The 15,270-nt window shown below is 41.3% G+C and overlaps 1 protein-coding gene across 1 annotated transcript in view; it reads left to right on the top strand.

Annotated features, from left to right (window-relative positions):
• Window positions 1–15,270, top strand: part of adgra1b (adhesion G protein-coupled receptor A1b) — a 530,861-nt gene that overhangs the window by 217,276 nt on the left and 298,315 nt on the right. Inside the window, exons 5-6 of the mRNA XM_072557678.1 lie at window positions 325–396; window positions 12,709–12,872. Of these exons, the coding sequence (XP_072413779.1) occupies window positions 325–396; window positions 12,709–12,872 (236 nt within the window). The remainder of the gene's footprint in view (window positions 1–324; window positions 397–12,708; window positions 12,873–15,270) is intronic.

Below are 15,270 nucleotides of genomic sequence, written 5' to 3' on the forward strand. Positions count from 1 at the left end.
GGAAACTTAAGGTACAATCAAGTTGCTGGTGGACACAAACTTCAAGAAGTCTTCTTGAATTGGATGTATTTGAATAGATTCTACCTGCCCTCCAGAAGTAATGGGCTTAAAGAACTGAACTTCACCTTTTCATTCCATTAATGTCTCACTCCTAGTGATGAACAGTAAACTTAAGTGATGTATTCAATGATAATATTACGCAAATTTGCAACAATTCCCCTGCTTTGACCTCACCCTCATTCCTGATTCCCCAACTATCTCTGTCACCACAACCAATTTGCCTTGTATACCGATGCCAATGTAAAATTGATGTTTTTTTTGCAGGAATTTGTCGGGGAACATTTTTTCAACCCTTCCTCTTGGACTGTTCATTGAACTTAGCGCATTAAAAGTTTTGTGAGTATACCATTCATTACCTGAAATTCTTCTGAATTTTGTTTATTCTGCCTATATTATTCTACCCAAAATAGATGTACTAAGGCATTTGCCTTTTGTTTGTCTTACTGTAGTTAAATATATAAAGGGTTTTGAAGGGTATAGTTTAAGTCATGAAGCAGTAGATTAGGAATCTTTTCTTCCCACCGTTCTTGCTCGTAAATGGCATCATGAATCCTGGTATGAATTGTTTTTTGCCTGAGTAGCATTGAGTCAGGCAAGTTAGTCATCTTGGTTTTTTTGGGATTTCATGGAATCATAGAATCCCTACAGTGTGGAAGCAGGCCATTCAGCCCATTGAGCCCACACTGACCCTTGGACAAGTAACCCACCCAGACCCACGTCCCTCCCAATAACCCTGCATTTCCCGTAGGTAATCCACCTGGCCTGCACTTCCCTGGATGTTATGAACAATTTAGCCTGGCCAATCCACCTAACCTGCACATTCTTTGACTGTGGGAGGAAACCAGAGCACCTGGAGGAAACCCAGCTGACACTGGGAGAACATGCAAACTCCACACAGAGTGGAATCTGGGTCCCTGGCGCTTCAGATAGCAGGGCTAACCACTGGCCACCATGCCATCCCTGTGATGGTTTGTTGAACAGAAACTTTTGATTATTAGCGTAATCTTCCTAATTATAACTTAATTATAGAATAACAGGTTGTCAGCAGTGTTAGTCACAGTGCATGATGGGAACTATGGCCACCCTTTAAAGAGCACAAAATGTCCTGACATAGAATCCACTGCAAAATTGCTGGTCTATTTAATTAAGTGAAAGAGCTGAGCAAATTTAGAACTCGTATGCCATTTAGAGTGTGTTATTTGGTTGGCTCTGTGGTTTGTATTGTGAAACTCCTGATTGCCATCATAGAATAAATGCAACTGAACGACTAAAAATAACATCTTGCAACAACAGAACCTGTCAGGTTGACTTTTAGTTATGGAGGATTCCATGATCACCTTTTGTACAAAATGCATTCGAAATGTGGAAGCACATAAATTAGAGCACTGTTGAAGATTGAAAAGGAAAAAGAAAAAAGATTAAACCCACTGGGTCTGGGTGGGTTACTTGTCCAAGGGTCAGTGTGGGCTCAATGGGCTGAATGGCCTGCTTCCACACTGTACAGATTCTATGATTCCATGAAATCCCAAAAAAACCAAGATGATTAACTTGCCTAAGAACTATAGATATCTTATAGTTATCTATAAGATAACTTTATGTCCTGTTCTTTCCCAAGTTCTTAGATTTTAGGATTACAAAATTTTAGTCATTTCAAAGTTCAATTTATTGTTCGACTTCTAATATTTTGACATAGTATATTTCTATATTGTGGCTGAAAATTGCCTTAACTTACACTCATGCTCCAGGGGATCAGTGTGTACTGAAACACAGTGTGTCCGGTGATGTTTTGTAACTCTGCTTTTCAACGGTGAGAGCTTAGCAATATTCATTCTTGAGCCACAGCTTTTACATCTTCAGTAGGGTTTGCTGGTATGTGCTTCTTGAACGAAACAGATGCTTGTTTGCTAAATATACATTGTTGATCTGCTTTGAAACATTGCCCACTCTTCCTTTTTATTGTTTCCAACCCCATGGTTACCAGTTCTTTTAACGTCCTTATTTGAATAGATCCAAGACTTGACTGTGCATCACTAGCCAGATGGAAGTAAAGTAGTTACCAGTAGTGTTACTTCTACAGGTGAATATGTTGTGCTGATCACCGAGAGATTGTTTATTCTGTGAAGACAAGAAATTGCCCACTATGCTGATCCCCACAGTCCTCACCTCTGAGGTTGGCCTTCTTCACAAGACCTGTTGGATCTTTTTGATCACATTGTACTTTTAATTGATTGCCCATGTACCATTTGCAAACTATGGCCAACATCTTTTGCCAACATGTGTTCAACCATTGATTTATTTCCTCCAAGAGAAGTTTTTCCAATAAGTATGAGTCTTCTAGGCCTGTGTATATCTAGAGTTAGCTTAGATAGATATAAAGTAGGAAATGGATAGTTTTAAAACATAGTGCAGAAACTCAGGATCTGAGGCAGCATCTGCAGATAGAAAAACGGAGTCAGCATTTCAAATTTAATTTCACTCCTTTGGAATAATTCTGAAGATGGAAACAATAACTCTGTCTCTCTCTTTCTGTCTGTCTCTCTCTCTCTCTCTCTCTCTCTCTCCACAGTTGTTGTCAGACCTGCTGGGTCTCTCATAACTTTGTGTTTTATTTCAGGTTTCCGGCATCCGAATGATTTTACTTTTGTTTGCAAAAATGGATGAGCTTGCCTGAGGCAAATAATGTTTTCTACCTGAAAGTTTGTGTAAAGCTATGTCCTTCATGTTGAACACCACTTGAAGGAAACACTGAGCATGGCAATGGCATAAGAATGTACTCCTGATGAGGCATTATAATGTCCATTAGCAAGAGTGACCCGGTTACATCATTACTGGATGAGATGCTCGAGACCTAAAGGATGTTGCTGCATGACTAGATTTGCAGCAGATAGTGAGGGAACCAACAAGAGGGAAAAACATTACCTCATGCTTATCAGTCTGACTGTCCACAAATCTTTGACAGTTTGACAAAAGTGTCCACCACGCAGTCCTTGTGGGTCAAAACCTCTCGCATTGAAAATAGCCTACATCACATTGTATGGCACTATCACTGTGCTAAATAGGACAGAATTTGAATAGATCTGACAACTCAAGACTCTGCATCTATGAGGCGCTGTGGACTATCAACAGCAGCAAAATTGTAGTCCAACCTCATGGTGTGACATATCCCCCACTCAGCCATTACCATTCAGCCAGGGGATTAGCTCTGGCTCAGTGAAGAGTGCAGGAGGTCATGACAGGAGTAGCATCAGGTGTACTGAAAAAAGACGTGTCAACCTGGTGAAGCTACCAAACAGGACTGCTTGCATGCCAAACGATGTAAAAAGCAAGTGATAGACAAAGCTAAGCAATCCCCCAGTCAACAGATCAGATCTAAGCTTTGCAGTCTTACTGCATCTGGTTATGAGGGTTGGTGGACAGTAAATCAACTCACTGTCAAGGAACAGGCTTTACAAATATCCCCATCTTCAATAATAGGGGAGCCCAATATATCAGTGCAAAAGGTAATACTGAAGCACTTGGAACCTTCTTCAGCCAGAAGCATTGAGTGGAAGATCCATCTCAGCCTCCTCCAGAACAAACCAGCATCCTAGGTGCCAGTTTTCAGCTAATTTGATTCACTCTATGTTGTATAAAGAAATAGCTGGAGGTATTGGATCCCGCAAAGGCTGTGGGCTCTGATAACATTCCGGCAATCAAAGTGAAGCTCTGTGCTCCAGCGCTTGCTGCACCCTTAGCCATGCTTTTAGAATACAGCTACAACGATGGCATCAACTAGACAATGTGGAAAAATGTCTGGTTATATCCTGTACATAAAAGGGAGGGCAAATCCAACTCAGCTAATTACTGCCACGTCAGTCTACTCTCAAACAGCAATAAAGTAATCGAAAGTGTCACCAAAAATTCTATCAAGCAGTACTTGCTTAGTGATAACCTGGTCAGTGACGTTCAGTTTGGGTTCTGCCAGGGCCATTCAGCTCCTGACCTCGTTACAGCCTTGGTCCAAATATGGTTAAAGGGCCTGAATTTTGGGAATGAGAGGAGAGTGGCTGCCCTTGACATGGAGGCTGCATTTGTCTGATTGTGGCATCAATCTGATCTAGCTAAACTGGAGTGAATTTGAATTGGGGATTAAACTCTGCACCGGTTAGAGATATACCTCACATCGAGAAAGATGATTGTTGTTGGTGGACGTCAGGCATGTCTGCTCTGTGGCATCTCTGTAGGTGTTTCTTCGAATAGACATTTTCTAATCGACGTGTTTAGAGATGTTATGATATAAATCCCCTGTAGCTGCTTCTTCAATGACCGGACCTCCACGATAAGGTCAGAAGTGGGGATTTTCGCTGATGATTGCATAATATTCAGCACCATTTGTGACTCCTCAGATACTGAAGCAGTCCATGTTCAAATGTAACAAGATCTGGACAATATCTAGGCTTGGGCTGAAAAGTGGCAGGAAACATTGCCTGACACCTGTGTGGTGTAAATGACCATCTCCAACAAGAATCAGGTGATATGCCTAATTCCTAAGCCCCAATACAGTTAATGTCCCTCACACCTGCAGAAACCCACCCAGTAAAACCTTTTTGGTTTGCCAAGTGGCCTTGCAAAAGTCTCTTGCCGTCAGGGCTTTGTGCCCAACTGAGGGACATGGCATCAGGCAGGGAGATAGTTACTGAAAACGATGCCCTTGCTCCCGACCCTCCACACTACCATGACTCTCGTGCCTCAATCCCACCCTGTCTCCAATTAACTGTGGCTTGGGTCATTTCATGATCATGCACAGTGGGTGGGTACGAAGCTCTCTGTAGATGGGACCTCTGACCCAGGGATCTCAATTGTGGGAAAATACTTGTTTCTGTCAGGCTGCCCTCCAGAACAGATGGGGGTTCTCCTCTTGTTCTCTGATTCTCGGGCGAGACTTTATTCTACAGAACAAAACCTCAGCCCATGCTCATATGTCGCATTGATAGGCATCTCTCTCTGTCTCTGTCTCTCTCTCTTTCTCTCTCTCTCTCTTTCCATGTCTTCCGTTTTTAATGTCTCAGACTTTGTTCGACTGTGGGTGAAAATTTGGGAACACTACCGTGGTTGGTATTGGGTATTTTCAGTGAAGATGGGTGAATGGATTTGAACATTCCACATAATCTCTTCCTTTTACCCCATAACCCTGTTTGTTTTACTCGCCATCATCTTTCCCTCCATTATATCCCACCCAGACACTCCAATCTCCTCTTCCTACTCTGCCCTCCAGCCTTCTGCAATCCTGCCCATGCCTCCCCCTACCCTCACCCCACCACGCCATCTGCTATCGTTCTCCTCCCACCCCCCACCCACTCACCTCCCAATCTTTCATAAGCCCCATTCCATGCAGGGAGTTGATTAAAAAAAGGCAGGAAGGAAACAAAAGGAGCACCTAGGCTTTTTGTACCCACAGAAAGTAGCAGTAGCTGAAAGTGAGCAATTAATTAGGTCATAACCATCATAGAGAAAAGGCACCAACATTTTAAAGAGGCCACTCAGCTGTCGGGAATCTGTTCAAGCTCATGGCAACTTTTGACCCCAAAGCATCACCTAGGATCACAACCCAGAATGTGCTGTATCCTGAAAGTCTCCACCATTAATGATTCAACATCATATTTAAGAAAATATAATATTCCATGGGATATTGGCTGAGGTACCCAGCTGTTTGGGAAGGATTGATGTTTACAAATGCCATAAATGATCCTTTTTTTACATTCTATTCTATAAGACCATAAGACATAGGAGCAGAAATTAGACCATTTAGCCCATCGAGTCTGCTCCGCCACTCAATCATGGCTGATAAGTTTCTCAACTCTATTCTCCCACTTTCTCCCCATAAATCTTGACCCCCTTGACAATTGAGAACCTATCTATCTCCATGTTAAATATATTCAATGACCTGGCCTCCACAGCCTTCTGCGGTAGTGAATTCCATAGATTCACCGTTTTTGGCTGAATAAGAGTTTCCTTATCTCCATTCTAAAAGGTCTTCCCTTCACTCTAAGGCTGTGCCCTTGGGTCCTAGTCTCTCTTACCAATGGAAACATCTTCCCAATATCCATTATGTCCAGGCCATTCAATATTCTGTATGTTTCAATTAGATCTCCATTCATCCTTCTAAACTCCATACAGTGTAACTCAGAGTCCACAAACGTTCCCATATGTTAAGCTTTTCATTGCTGGGACCATTCTTGTGAACCTTCTCTGAACACGCTCCAGGGCCAATACATCCTTCCTGAGATATGGGCCCAAAACTGTACACAATACTCCAAATATGGCCTGACCTGAGCATTATAGAGCCTCAGAAGTACATCCTGGCTTTTATATTCAAGTCCTCTCAAAATAAATGTCACTATTACATTTGCCTTCCAAACGACTGACTCAACCTGCAAGCTTATCTTGAGAGAACCTTGGACTAGAACTCCCAAGTCTCTTTGCACTTTAGACTTATGAATTTTCTCACCATTTAGAAAATATTCCATACACCTATTCTTCCTATCAAAGCGCATGACCTCACGCTTTCCCACGTTGTACTCCATTTGTCCACTCTCCCAACCTGTCCAAATCCTTCTGCAGCTGCCTGCCTCCTCAATGCTACCTGTCCCTCTCCCTCTCTTTGTATCAGCTGCAAACTTAGCAAGAATGCCCTCAGTTCCTTCATCTATATTGTTAATATATAAAGTGAAAAGTTGTGATCCCAACACTGACCCTTGTGGAACACCACTTGTCACTGGCTGCCATCCTTAGAAGACCTTTTTATCCCTACTCTCTGCTCTCTGCCAGGCAGCCAAGCATCTATCCATGCTAGTACCTTGCCTCTAACACCATGGGCTCCTATCTTACCCAGTAGCCTCCTGTGCAGCACCCTGACAAACGCCTTCTTGAAGTCCAGGTAGATAACATACGTTGCCTCTCCTTGGTCTAACTTGCTTGTTACTTCCTCAAAGAATGCTAGCAGATTTGTCAGGCATGATCTTCTCTTGATGAAACCATGATGACTTTGCCTGATTTTACCATACACTTCCAAGTATTCAGAAATCTCATCTTCAGATTGGATTCCAGGATCTTATCCATGATTGAGGTTAGGCTAATCGGCCTGTAATTTTCTGTATTTTGCCTTAATCCCTTTTTAAGCAGGGGTGCCTCAGTGTCTTCTTCTCTGACTAGATGAGTTATGGGAGATTGCTAGCATTCAGAAGATGCTGAATAAATATTTATGGTTGACTTTAAAAAAAGCAGATGCTTAACATGGAAAATGATAACGTATGTGAAACACAAAAAAGACATGTACAGTTGACACAAAGGTGAAAACAGAAAAAGATCAAGGATAAAAACTGAGCATGTTGAAAGTACTGAAAGGCTGAGAATATGCCAGCAGCTGTCGTTAGAGAGAACCAGAGTGAACATTTCAGATCAATGATCTTTTGCTGGAACTCCAGATCAGTGTTGAATTATCAAGTTAGAAAGATCAACTAATAGCTCAATCAGAGCAATGAATAGCTGAGACACCCTGAGCATTACGGCTCTGAATTAAGCTAATTGATCTCATTTAGGGTGGTGATATCACCCCTAAACTGCCATCAACACAGATTGAATTTAGCTGGTATTGCAGCGATCTTCCCAAGGTTAAATCGCTGGTTAACACATCCTCCTTGGGCTTCCAACACAAACACTTGCTGTTTGATGCAAACCAGTGGATAACCAGTGAATAGTATTGTCTCCCAAGCTCTGTTTTTAAAACAGTGCATAAAAGTATAAACCTTGCAAGCTTCTTGCGAAATATAAATTGATACTGGAATGCACATTGTTTGTGCATAATGAATAATGCAGAGTTAAAAATCATACAACATCAGGTTATAGTCTAACAGGTTTAATTGAAAGCACTAGCTTTCAGAACACTGCTCCTTCATCAGGTGTTATGTGATATTTAATTTTGTACACCCCAGTCCAACACCGGCATCTCCAAATCATGAATAATGCAGAGACACTCATTTAGTTTGATCGTATGTGAGTGTGTCATGATCTGCTGACCTTAATCCTACATTGTTCGATTATTTTCTTTTATTCTGACAGAATGCTTTTTAAAATTGGTCTCTGAGGGACCAACATAAGCGATCTGTAACAGTATGAACATGTGGGGCTGACAGTGTCAGCTCCCTCTGCAAACTGAACCATGCAAGTGCTTATTAAATGCACTCTGGTTATTAATAAACTCAGGAAACTGATCACAATTAGATATATTATTAAATTTGCAAAGCTTGCTGTATGAAGAATACCTGGGCAATTAACAAGGAAAATTAGAGAGTTTTCTGGGTGCTGAACCTAGAAGTTTTTTTTTGACTATCATGTAATCTAGAAATTCCTTGGGGTAGAAATAACACTGGGGTCTTGCTTGTTATTAAACAATGCCACTCTTTGTGAGAGTCTACAGGCCAATGCAGTTCATCTGATTGAAATATGGACTCAGGCACTTGACTACATGCCCTGGAATACAACTCATAAAACAAATATAGATGACATTTGGAAGCACAGTGGATGGAAGCATACAATTGCCAAGAGATTTTGATAGATTAGTTGAAATGACAAAACTTTGGCCAATGTATTTCTATATTTAGGTTTTAAAGACTTAGACTGTACTCAAAGGAGTACAGTGAAAATGTACAATGTCGCCACACAAGGCCCCATCTAAGGTAACAGGTATCTGGGTACAGAATCATTAGAACAATGTAGAAAGAAAGAATGAAGTTAGAAGTTAAACATTACAGTAATTCTTACTATTAAATTGAAAAATAAAGAAACAAACCTCAAAAATCAAACATGACTGGGCAAATGTGAGATTAGGAGAAAGTGAGGACTGCAGATGGTGGAGATCAGAGCTTAAAAATGTGTTGCTGGAAAAGCGCAGCAGGTCAGGCAGCATCCAAGGAGCAGGAGAATCGACGTTTCAGGCATAAGCCCTTCTTCAGGAATGAGGAGGGTGTGCCAAGCAGGCTAAGATAAAAGGTAGGGAGGAGGGACTTGGGGGAGGGGCGTTGGGAATGCGATAGGTGGAAGGAGGTTAAGGTGAGGGTGATAGGCCGGAGAGGGGGTGGGGGCGAAGAGGTTGGGAAGAAGATTGCAGGTCAAGAAGGCGGTGCTGAGTCTGACGGTTGGGACTGAGATAAGGTGGGGGGAGGGGAAATGGGGAAACTGGAGAAATCTGTATTCATCCCCTGTGGTTGGAGGGTTCCTAGGCGGAAGATGAGTCGCTCTTCCCTCCAGGCGTCGTGTTGCCATGGTCTGGCGATGGAGGAGGCCAAGGACCTGCATGTCCTTGGCGGAGTGGGAGGGGAGTTAAAGTGTTCAGCCACGGGGTGGTTGGGTTGGTTGGTGCAGGTGTCCCAGAGGTGTTCTCTGAAACGTTCCGCAAGTAGGCGGCCTGTCTCCCCAATGTATAGGAGGCCACATCGGGTGCAGCGAATGCAGTAAATAATGTGTGTGGAGGCCCAGGTGAATTTCTGATAGATATTGAAGGATCCCTTGGGGCCTTGGAGGGAAGTGAGGGGGGAGGTGTGGGCGCAAGTTTTACATTTTCTGCGGTTGCAGGGGAAGGTGCCGGGAGTGAAGGTTGGGTTGGTGGGGGGTGTGGATCTGACAAAGGAGTCACGGAGGGAGTGGTCTTTCCGGAACACTGATAGGGGAGGGGAGGGAAATATATCCTTGGTGGTGGGGTCCATTTGGAGGTGGCGGAAATGACGAAGGATGATCTGCTGTATCTGGAGGTTGGTAGGGTGGTAGGTGAGGACTAGTGGGGTTCTGTCCTGGTGGTGATTGGAGGGCAGGGTTCAAGGGCGGAGGAGCGGAAAGTGAAGGAGATGCAGTGGAGAGCATTGTCGACCACGTCTGAGGGGAAATTGTGGTCTTTGAAGAAGGAGGCCATCTGGGTTATCCACTTGAATCTAAAATGTGTTAGACAGAGTACTTTCTGAATGGCAAACAAACTAGAAACAGTGGTGGTCCAAAGATAATTAAGATTCCACATACATGGATGAATAAAATGTCATGAACAGATGCAGAAAATAGCCAAAAGGCTAAAGAATGCGTGGGGGTTTACTCTATGCTTCTGCTTTCTAAGGTCATGGATAAGCATCCCTGGAGCATTGTGAGCTGTGCTGGGTACTAACCCTCATGAAGGATTTATTGGCCTTCATGGAATGGCAGCACTGTTTGTCCAGACTGAAACCTAGACTCTGAAGGTTAAATTACAATGAGAGTTTGTACAAACTAGGGTTGTATAGCTTGGAATTTAGAAAGTTAAGGATAATTTGATCAAAGTTTTTAATATATTTAGGAAAACATATAAGGTAGATAGAGAGAAAATATAAATGAGTTTGGAGAAGATTTATAGCTCAGGTTGAGGTTCTGGATGTCAGTTTGCTCGCTGAGCCAGAAGGATCATTTTCAGACGTTTCGTCACCAGACTAGGTAACATCTTCAGTGAGCCTCTGGTCAAAGCCTTCCTCCGGAGGCTCACTGAAGATGTTACCTAGTATGGTGACGAAACATCTGAAAATGAACCTTCCACCTCAGTGAGCAAACTTACATCCAGAGAGAGAAACTATATCTGTTGTTGCGGCATTGTATAAGAATGGGAGCCAGACATTTAAGTTTGAAGCTAGGAGATACCTGCACATGAGAAGTGTGCTAAAAGTTTGGAAGACTGTTTTTCCAAAATGGAGAAACTGTGATGGATAAACTATTGTTATCAAAAGGTATTAAGAGGTATGAGGCAAAGTCAAATATATGGAGCTTGCTTATGGATCAGCAGATAATGGGCCAATTCCTGACTCTATGGTCCTCCACTTCTCCCACCTTGCCAATCTTTTGGAATTAGTTAGGCCTAATCTGATTTGGTGGGTTTGCATTAATGCTTTTTTTTAAAATGAGTAACCTTAGAAATTTAAGGGGTGCTAGGATATAACAGCAATGTGAGTCCTCAGGTTCAGTCGCACACCCATTAATGAAGATGTGATACTTGCTTGTTCCCTGGATGCTTGAAACCTCCCAAGATACAGCAACATGCTATGTGGATAGACTCCTGACACATGTCACTGATCTTGTTAGAAGAAAGTGGAAGTCCTACAGGTTTTGCTCATTTACAGCAGTGCAGCTTCCACTCAATTGCTCTGGAAAGATATAGGAATTTTGTTTTCGTTTTTGAAACTGAAATCATCAATTAAAGAATGCAGCATTTGATGGATAGAATATTAGTTGAAGATCCTGGACATGTAAAAATAGGAAATTAAATGTTCATGAGGAAAAATGCCACCGATGGTCTCATACTGAGTGAAAATACCACTTGTTCACCGATGCAATCTAATTTAAAATCTCCTTTACACAAAACTAAGAGTCTTTCTGCAGGAGGAGCAAACTTTGATTACCTTCATTCTGTCTGGTTCCAGGCCAACTGAACAAAAATTAAATGCTTTTATTTCTTGAGAGTTATTCTTCTGTATTTTATAAAGAACGTTTTTGCCTGAACAGTGTTGAGGAACAATTGCTAAACTAATTCGAAAAAGCCCAGTAGTGCTCTCTAGCTGTGCTGCTCAGGACTTGCCTGGAGCATCGATAACCACCCAAATTGTAGGTGTTGCACAGCATGAAATAAAACTCTTGACAAAAGAATTTTAAGACAAATGGTGTTTCCAAACAACAGATTTCCAGCCTGGAGAGGTTACAGTGCTGCGTGTAGCTTTAAATAAAGAAAAGGGGCAATATCTTCAGACATGCGTTTAAGGTAGATAGAGAGAAACAATATCTGCTGGTTATGTTGTTGGTGTCAATGGTGCATTGTACAAAAATGTGAGCCAGACATTTAATGGTGAAACTAGGAAATACCTCCTGTTTATGGAACCTTGCTGTTGACTATTTGGTTGCTGCATTTATCAGTGCTTCAAGAAATAATTTTTCATCTTTGAAACACTGAGGATAATGGAAAATGCATTTTAATTTTTTCATGAATTAACTTTCTATTGATTTTATTTTCATTTTCAGATTACTTAGACAGGAATCAAATCTTATTATACTTACTTGATTCACATATTGCCTACAGTTATTCTACTTTGTCTATTTTATGCAGGTTTTTAGCTTTATTTTTAAAGTTACTCTATTTCTTTCATAACCAGTTCTGCTTTGCTCCAAATCAACTTCAGCTTTGGAAACACAGTCAAATGCATAACAAACTGACTGCTTACATTAACTCTGTCCAGCTAAGGCTTCATATATACTTGAGTTTTTTGCAGCATAAGTTCCTGAAAAAATTCAGTGTTTGAGTCTGCTGGATATGTGATCTGTGTAATAATGATGTTAAGTTCATTGATTTGAATGACACATAGAACATAGAATGTTACTTATGAATTATGAATATATGTATATGAGCAAAATGTAAATCATTATCACTCAAACCTATATTCCAGTATCTTCATTGTTTTCAATTAAGGATAGTATTAGCATGTTACAAAGAGAAACTGAAACTCAAGAAGAAGAAAAACAGTATTATCTTAATGTTAATGTATCAGATATTGACATCAGAGTGATGTATGGGAAGGATCCATCCTCATTTGTGAATTCATCTGTGTTTTACAGGCACTTTAGCACTGAATCTCTAATGTGTGACTGCAACCTTAGATGGCTCTTACAGTGGGCCAGAAACTCTTCAGTTCGAATAGCAGATGAAACTGTGTGTGTCTACCCAAGTACTCTGCAGGGAAGGCCATTCAAAACTTTGAAGGAAAACCAATTGTCATGTGGTGAGTGGTGCCTTCATTTTAAAATTGTCACTATTGTGGTGTTTATGATGGAAAAGCTTCTGCTGCCTCAAATTAGTGAGCCACACCTCAGCCCATGGGGGTGGAGATATTTATTTTGAGATAATGAAATGATTTCCTTACTTTTGCAGAAAGCAGCACGGAAAACAACGGTGTCGGTTAGGTTAAAATTCAGCAGAAATGCCTCTTATTTCATCTCTCTTTTAAGCAAAACTGAATCTAATGAAGGCTGTTATTTTGTCTGTGGGCTTTCTAATTGTGCAGCCTTTTTATTATCAAAATGTAAGTGGAAGGAACTTAGATTCAGCCATGGTCAAGTGAAACATTTTTGGGACGGATGTTAATTCATCAATTTCACCACTCAACCTTGACGATATTTGAAGCTTGAATCCTTGTGGTGTTCTCAGCTTGAATCATTTTTCTCTCCTTGAGTGAAAAGGAATTAATTAAGATAAAAAATAATCCATTGCTCTTTACACAAACAGTGCCAACTCATTTCCCAGTAGCTCTATCAGTGACCATCCTGAATGACAGGCAGGTAGCTGTTCATCTTCCTGAAATGGCTAACCAGAAGAAAATATACTATGGATGAGTTGGCAAACTGAAAGCAGTTTCCACCTCATTGAGTCCTGAACTTCACTAGGAGGAAATGTTAAGATCTCTGGAACCCGCATCAGCTTCATCCTTCACAGAGTACCTTTCGTGCGTCCGCTGAATGTCAAAATGGCTCTAAATCCCAAATGCTGAACACTTCCCAGAATCTCTGTCGTTCTTGTGTGGAGCTGCTGCATTCTTTACCCACAATGCTCCTTTCATTTCTTATAGGCTTTAACTGTTAGGATGAGTGTCATTTTTTACTCATCCAGTGTTACAAAGTTAATGATGTGGCGATTGAACGGGAGAATATATTTTTAAAGAATCATTTATTCATTTATTAATGAGCAGCAGCTCAGTGTCTCACCATGTTATTACATGCGCAGGCGTTTCTGCCTCATTCATACTTGCACAACTGACATTTATCTATTAACTGAGAACTTACTGCTGGTAGATAAGCAAATACATACTTAACATATTCATATGACAGCCTTTTAATGGTCTGTAAGATAGAGGAAATAACGCATTAAAACACAATAAACATATATTGCATGACAATATTAAATATTTATCTGCCAATATTGTCAACACCACTTGCACGATTTCCTCCCATCCTGACTTGGAATGATATCATGTTCCTTTACTGTCGCTGCTTCAGAATCCTAGAGCACTGTGGGTATCCCTACATTTCAAGCATTGCAGTGGTTGTGAAAGACAGCTCAACACCACTTTCTCAAGGGCAGTTGAGAAGGTGAATGAATGCTGGCCCAGCTAGCATTACCGACATCCCATGAATGAATAAATAGCAAAGAGCTATTGTAATTGAAGCCGTTTTGTGAGTTTGCAAAATATATATCCAAATTAAAGCTGTCAGACCTGATTTTAACCTGAATTATTATAGTTGGGGCAGTGATCTACTTTGTTTTAATCTGATTTTAGCACAGCCAGGACCCTCACCAGCAGACAGCAAGATCCATTCAGATGTGGAGATTTCATCCTAATTGTGTAACTGAGGCCTTACTACAGTTTGAATCCAGACCATCGGATGATGTGAGCCTCAGAACCAGAAGAGGCCCGTGATTGCATGCGATTTACATTTTGTTTGATTCTTTGCCAAGAGAAATAGAAGCATGCTGTAGTCTCTCCAAGGGAACCTTCTCTTCCAACAATAATACCTGCCTGACCCCAACACCTCCTTCCACTCCGTCAACCATTTAATTGTCTGCTGCCCATCAGCAATCTTGTGCTTCCTGTGAAACACTTGAGGCCTATATGAAGGGCAGGGTAGAGAGATAGTATGCTTTGTACTTCATAGTGAGCAGGGTTTCACAGTTTACTATCTCCGTCACCGTTCACTTGCAGATGTCCCACAGTGGGGTAAAATCTTGCAGGTAATTGTTGAAGAAAATGTATTCCTGTGCATAACTTCAATCCTCTAGGGGCTAGCTTTAATCTGTAGAATGCAAAACGATTTGTGCTTGGAAGCAGTAAATCTCTGTGATAGAAGCCAAAAGAATGTAAAACAGATGTAGATTTGATCAGATGTTAGCTAAAAGTCATGATGCTCACTCTGGGGTTTGTTGTCAGACGTATGTGATTAAGTGGCTTTTGGGTAACTGCAGAGTTCGGTTCACTTAGTCATAATATTGTAATCTTTTTATATTGCAGTGGGGGGGGGGGGGGAAAGGAATTTTGTCCACTATAACTATTTTATGTATCCATACTGGATAGATTACAAAGCTAAGCATGATTCAATGCTGAAGATCCAGTGCAGCGTTTTGCCGAA

Source organism: Chiloscyllium punctatum, chromosome 38 (assembly GCF_047496795.1).
Source record: "Chiloscyllium punctatum isolate Juve2018m chromosome 38, sChiPun1.3, whole genome shotgun sequence".
Taxonomy (NCBI): domain Eukaryota; kingdom Metazoa; phylum Chordata; class Chondrichthyes; order Orectolobiformes; family Hemiscylliidae; genus Chiloscyllium; species Chiloscyllium punctatum.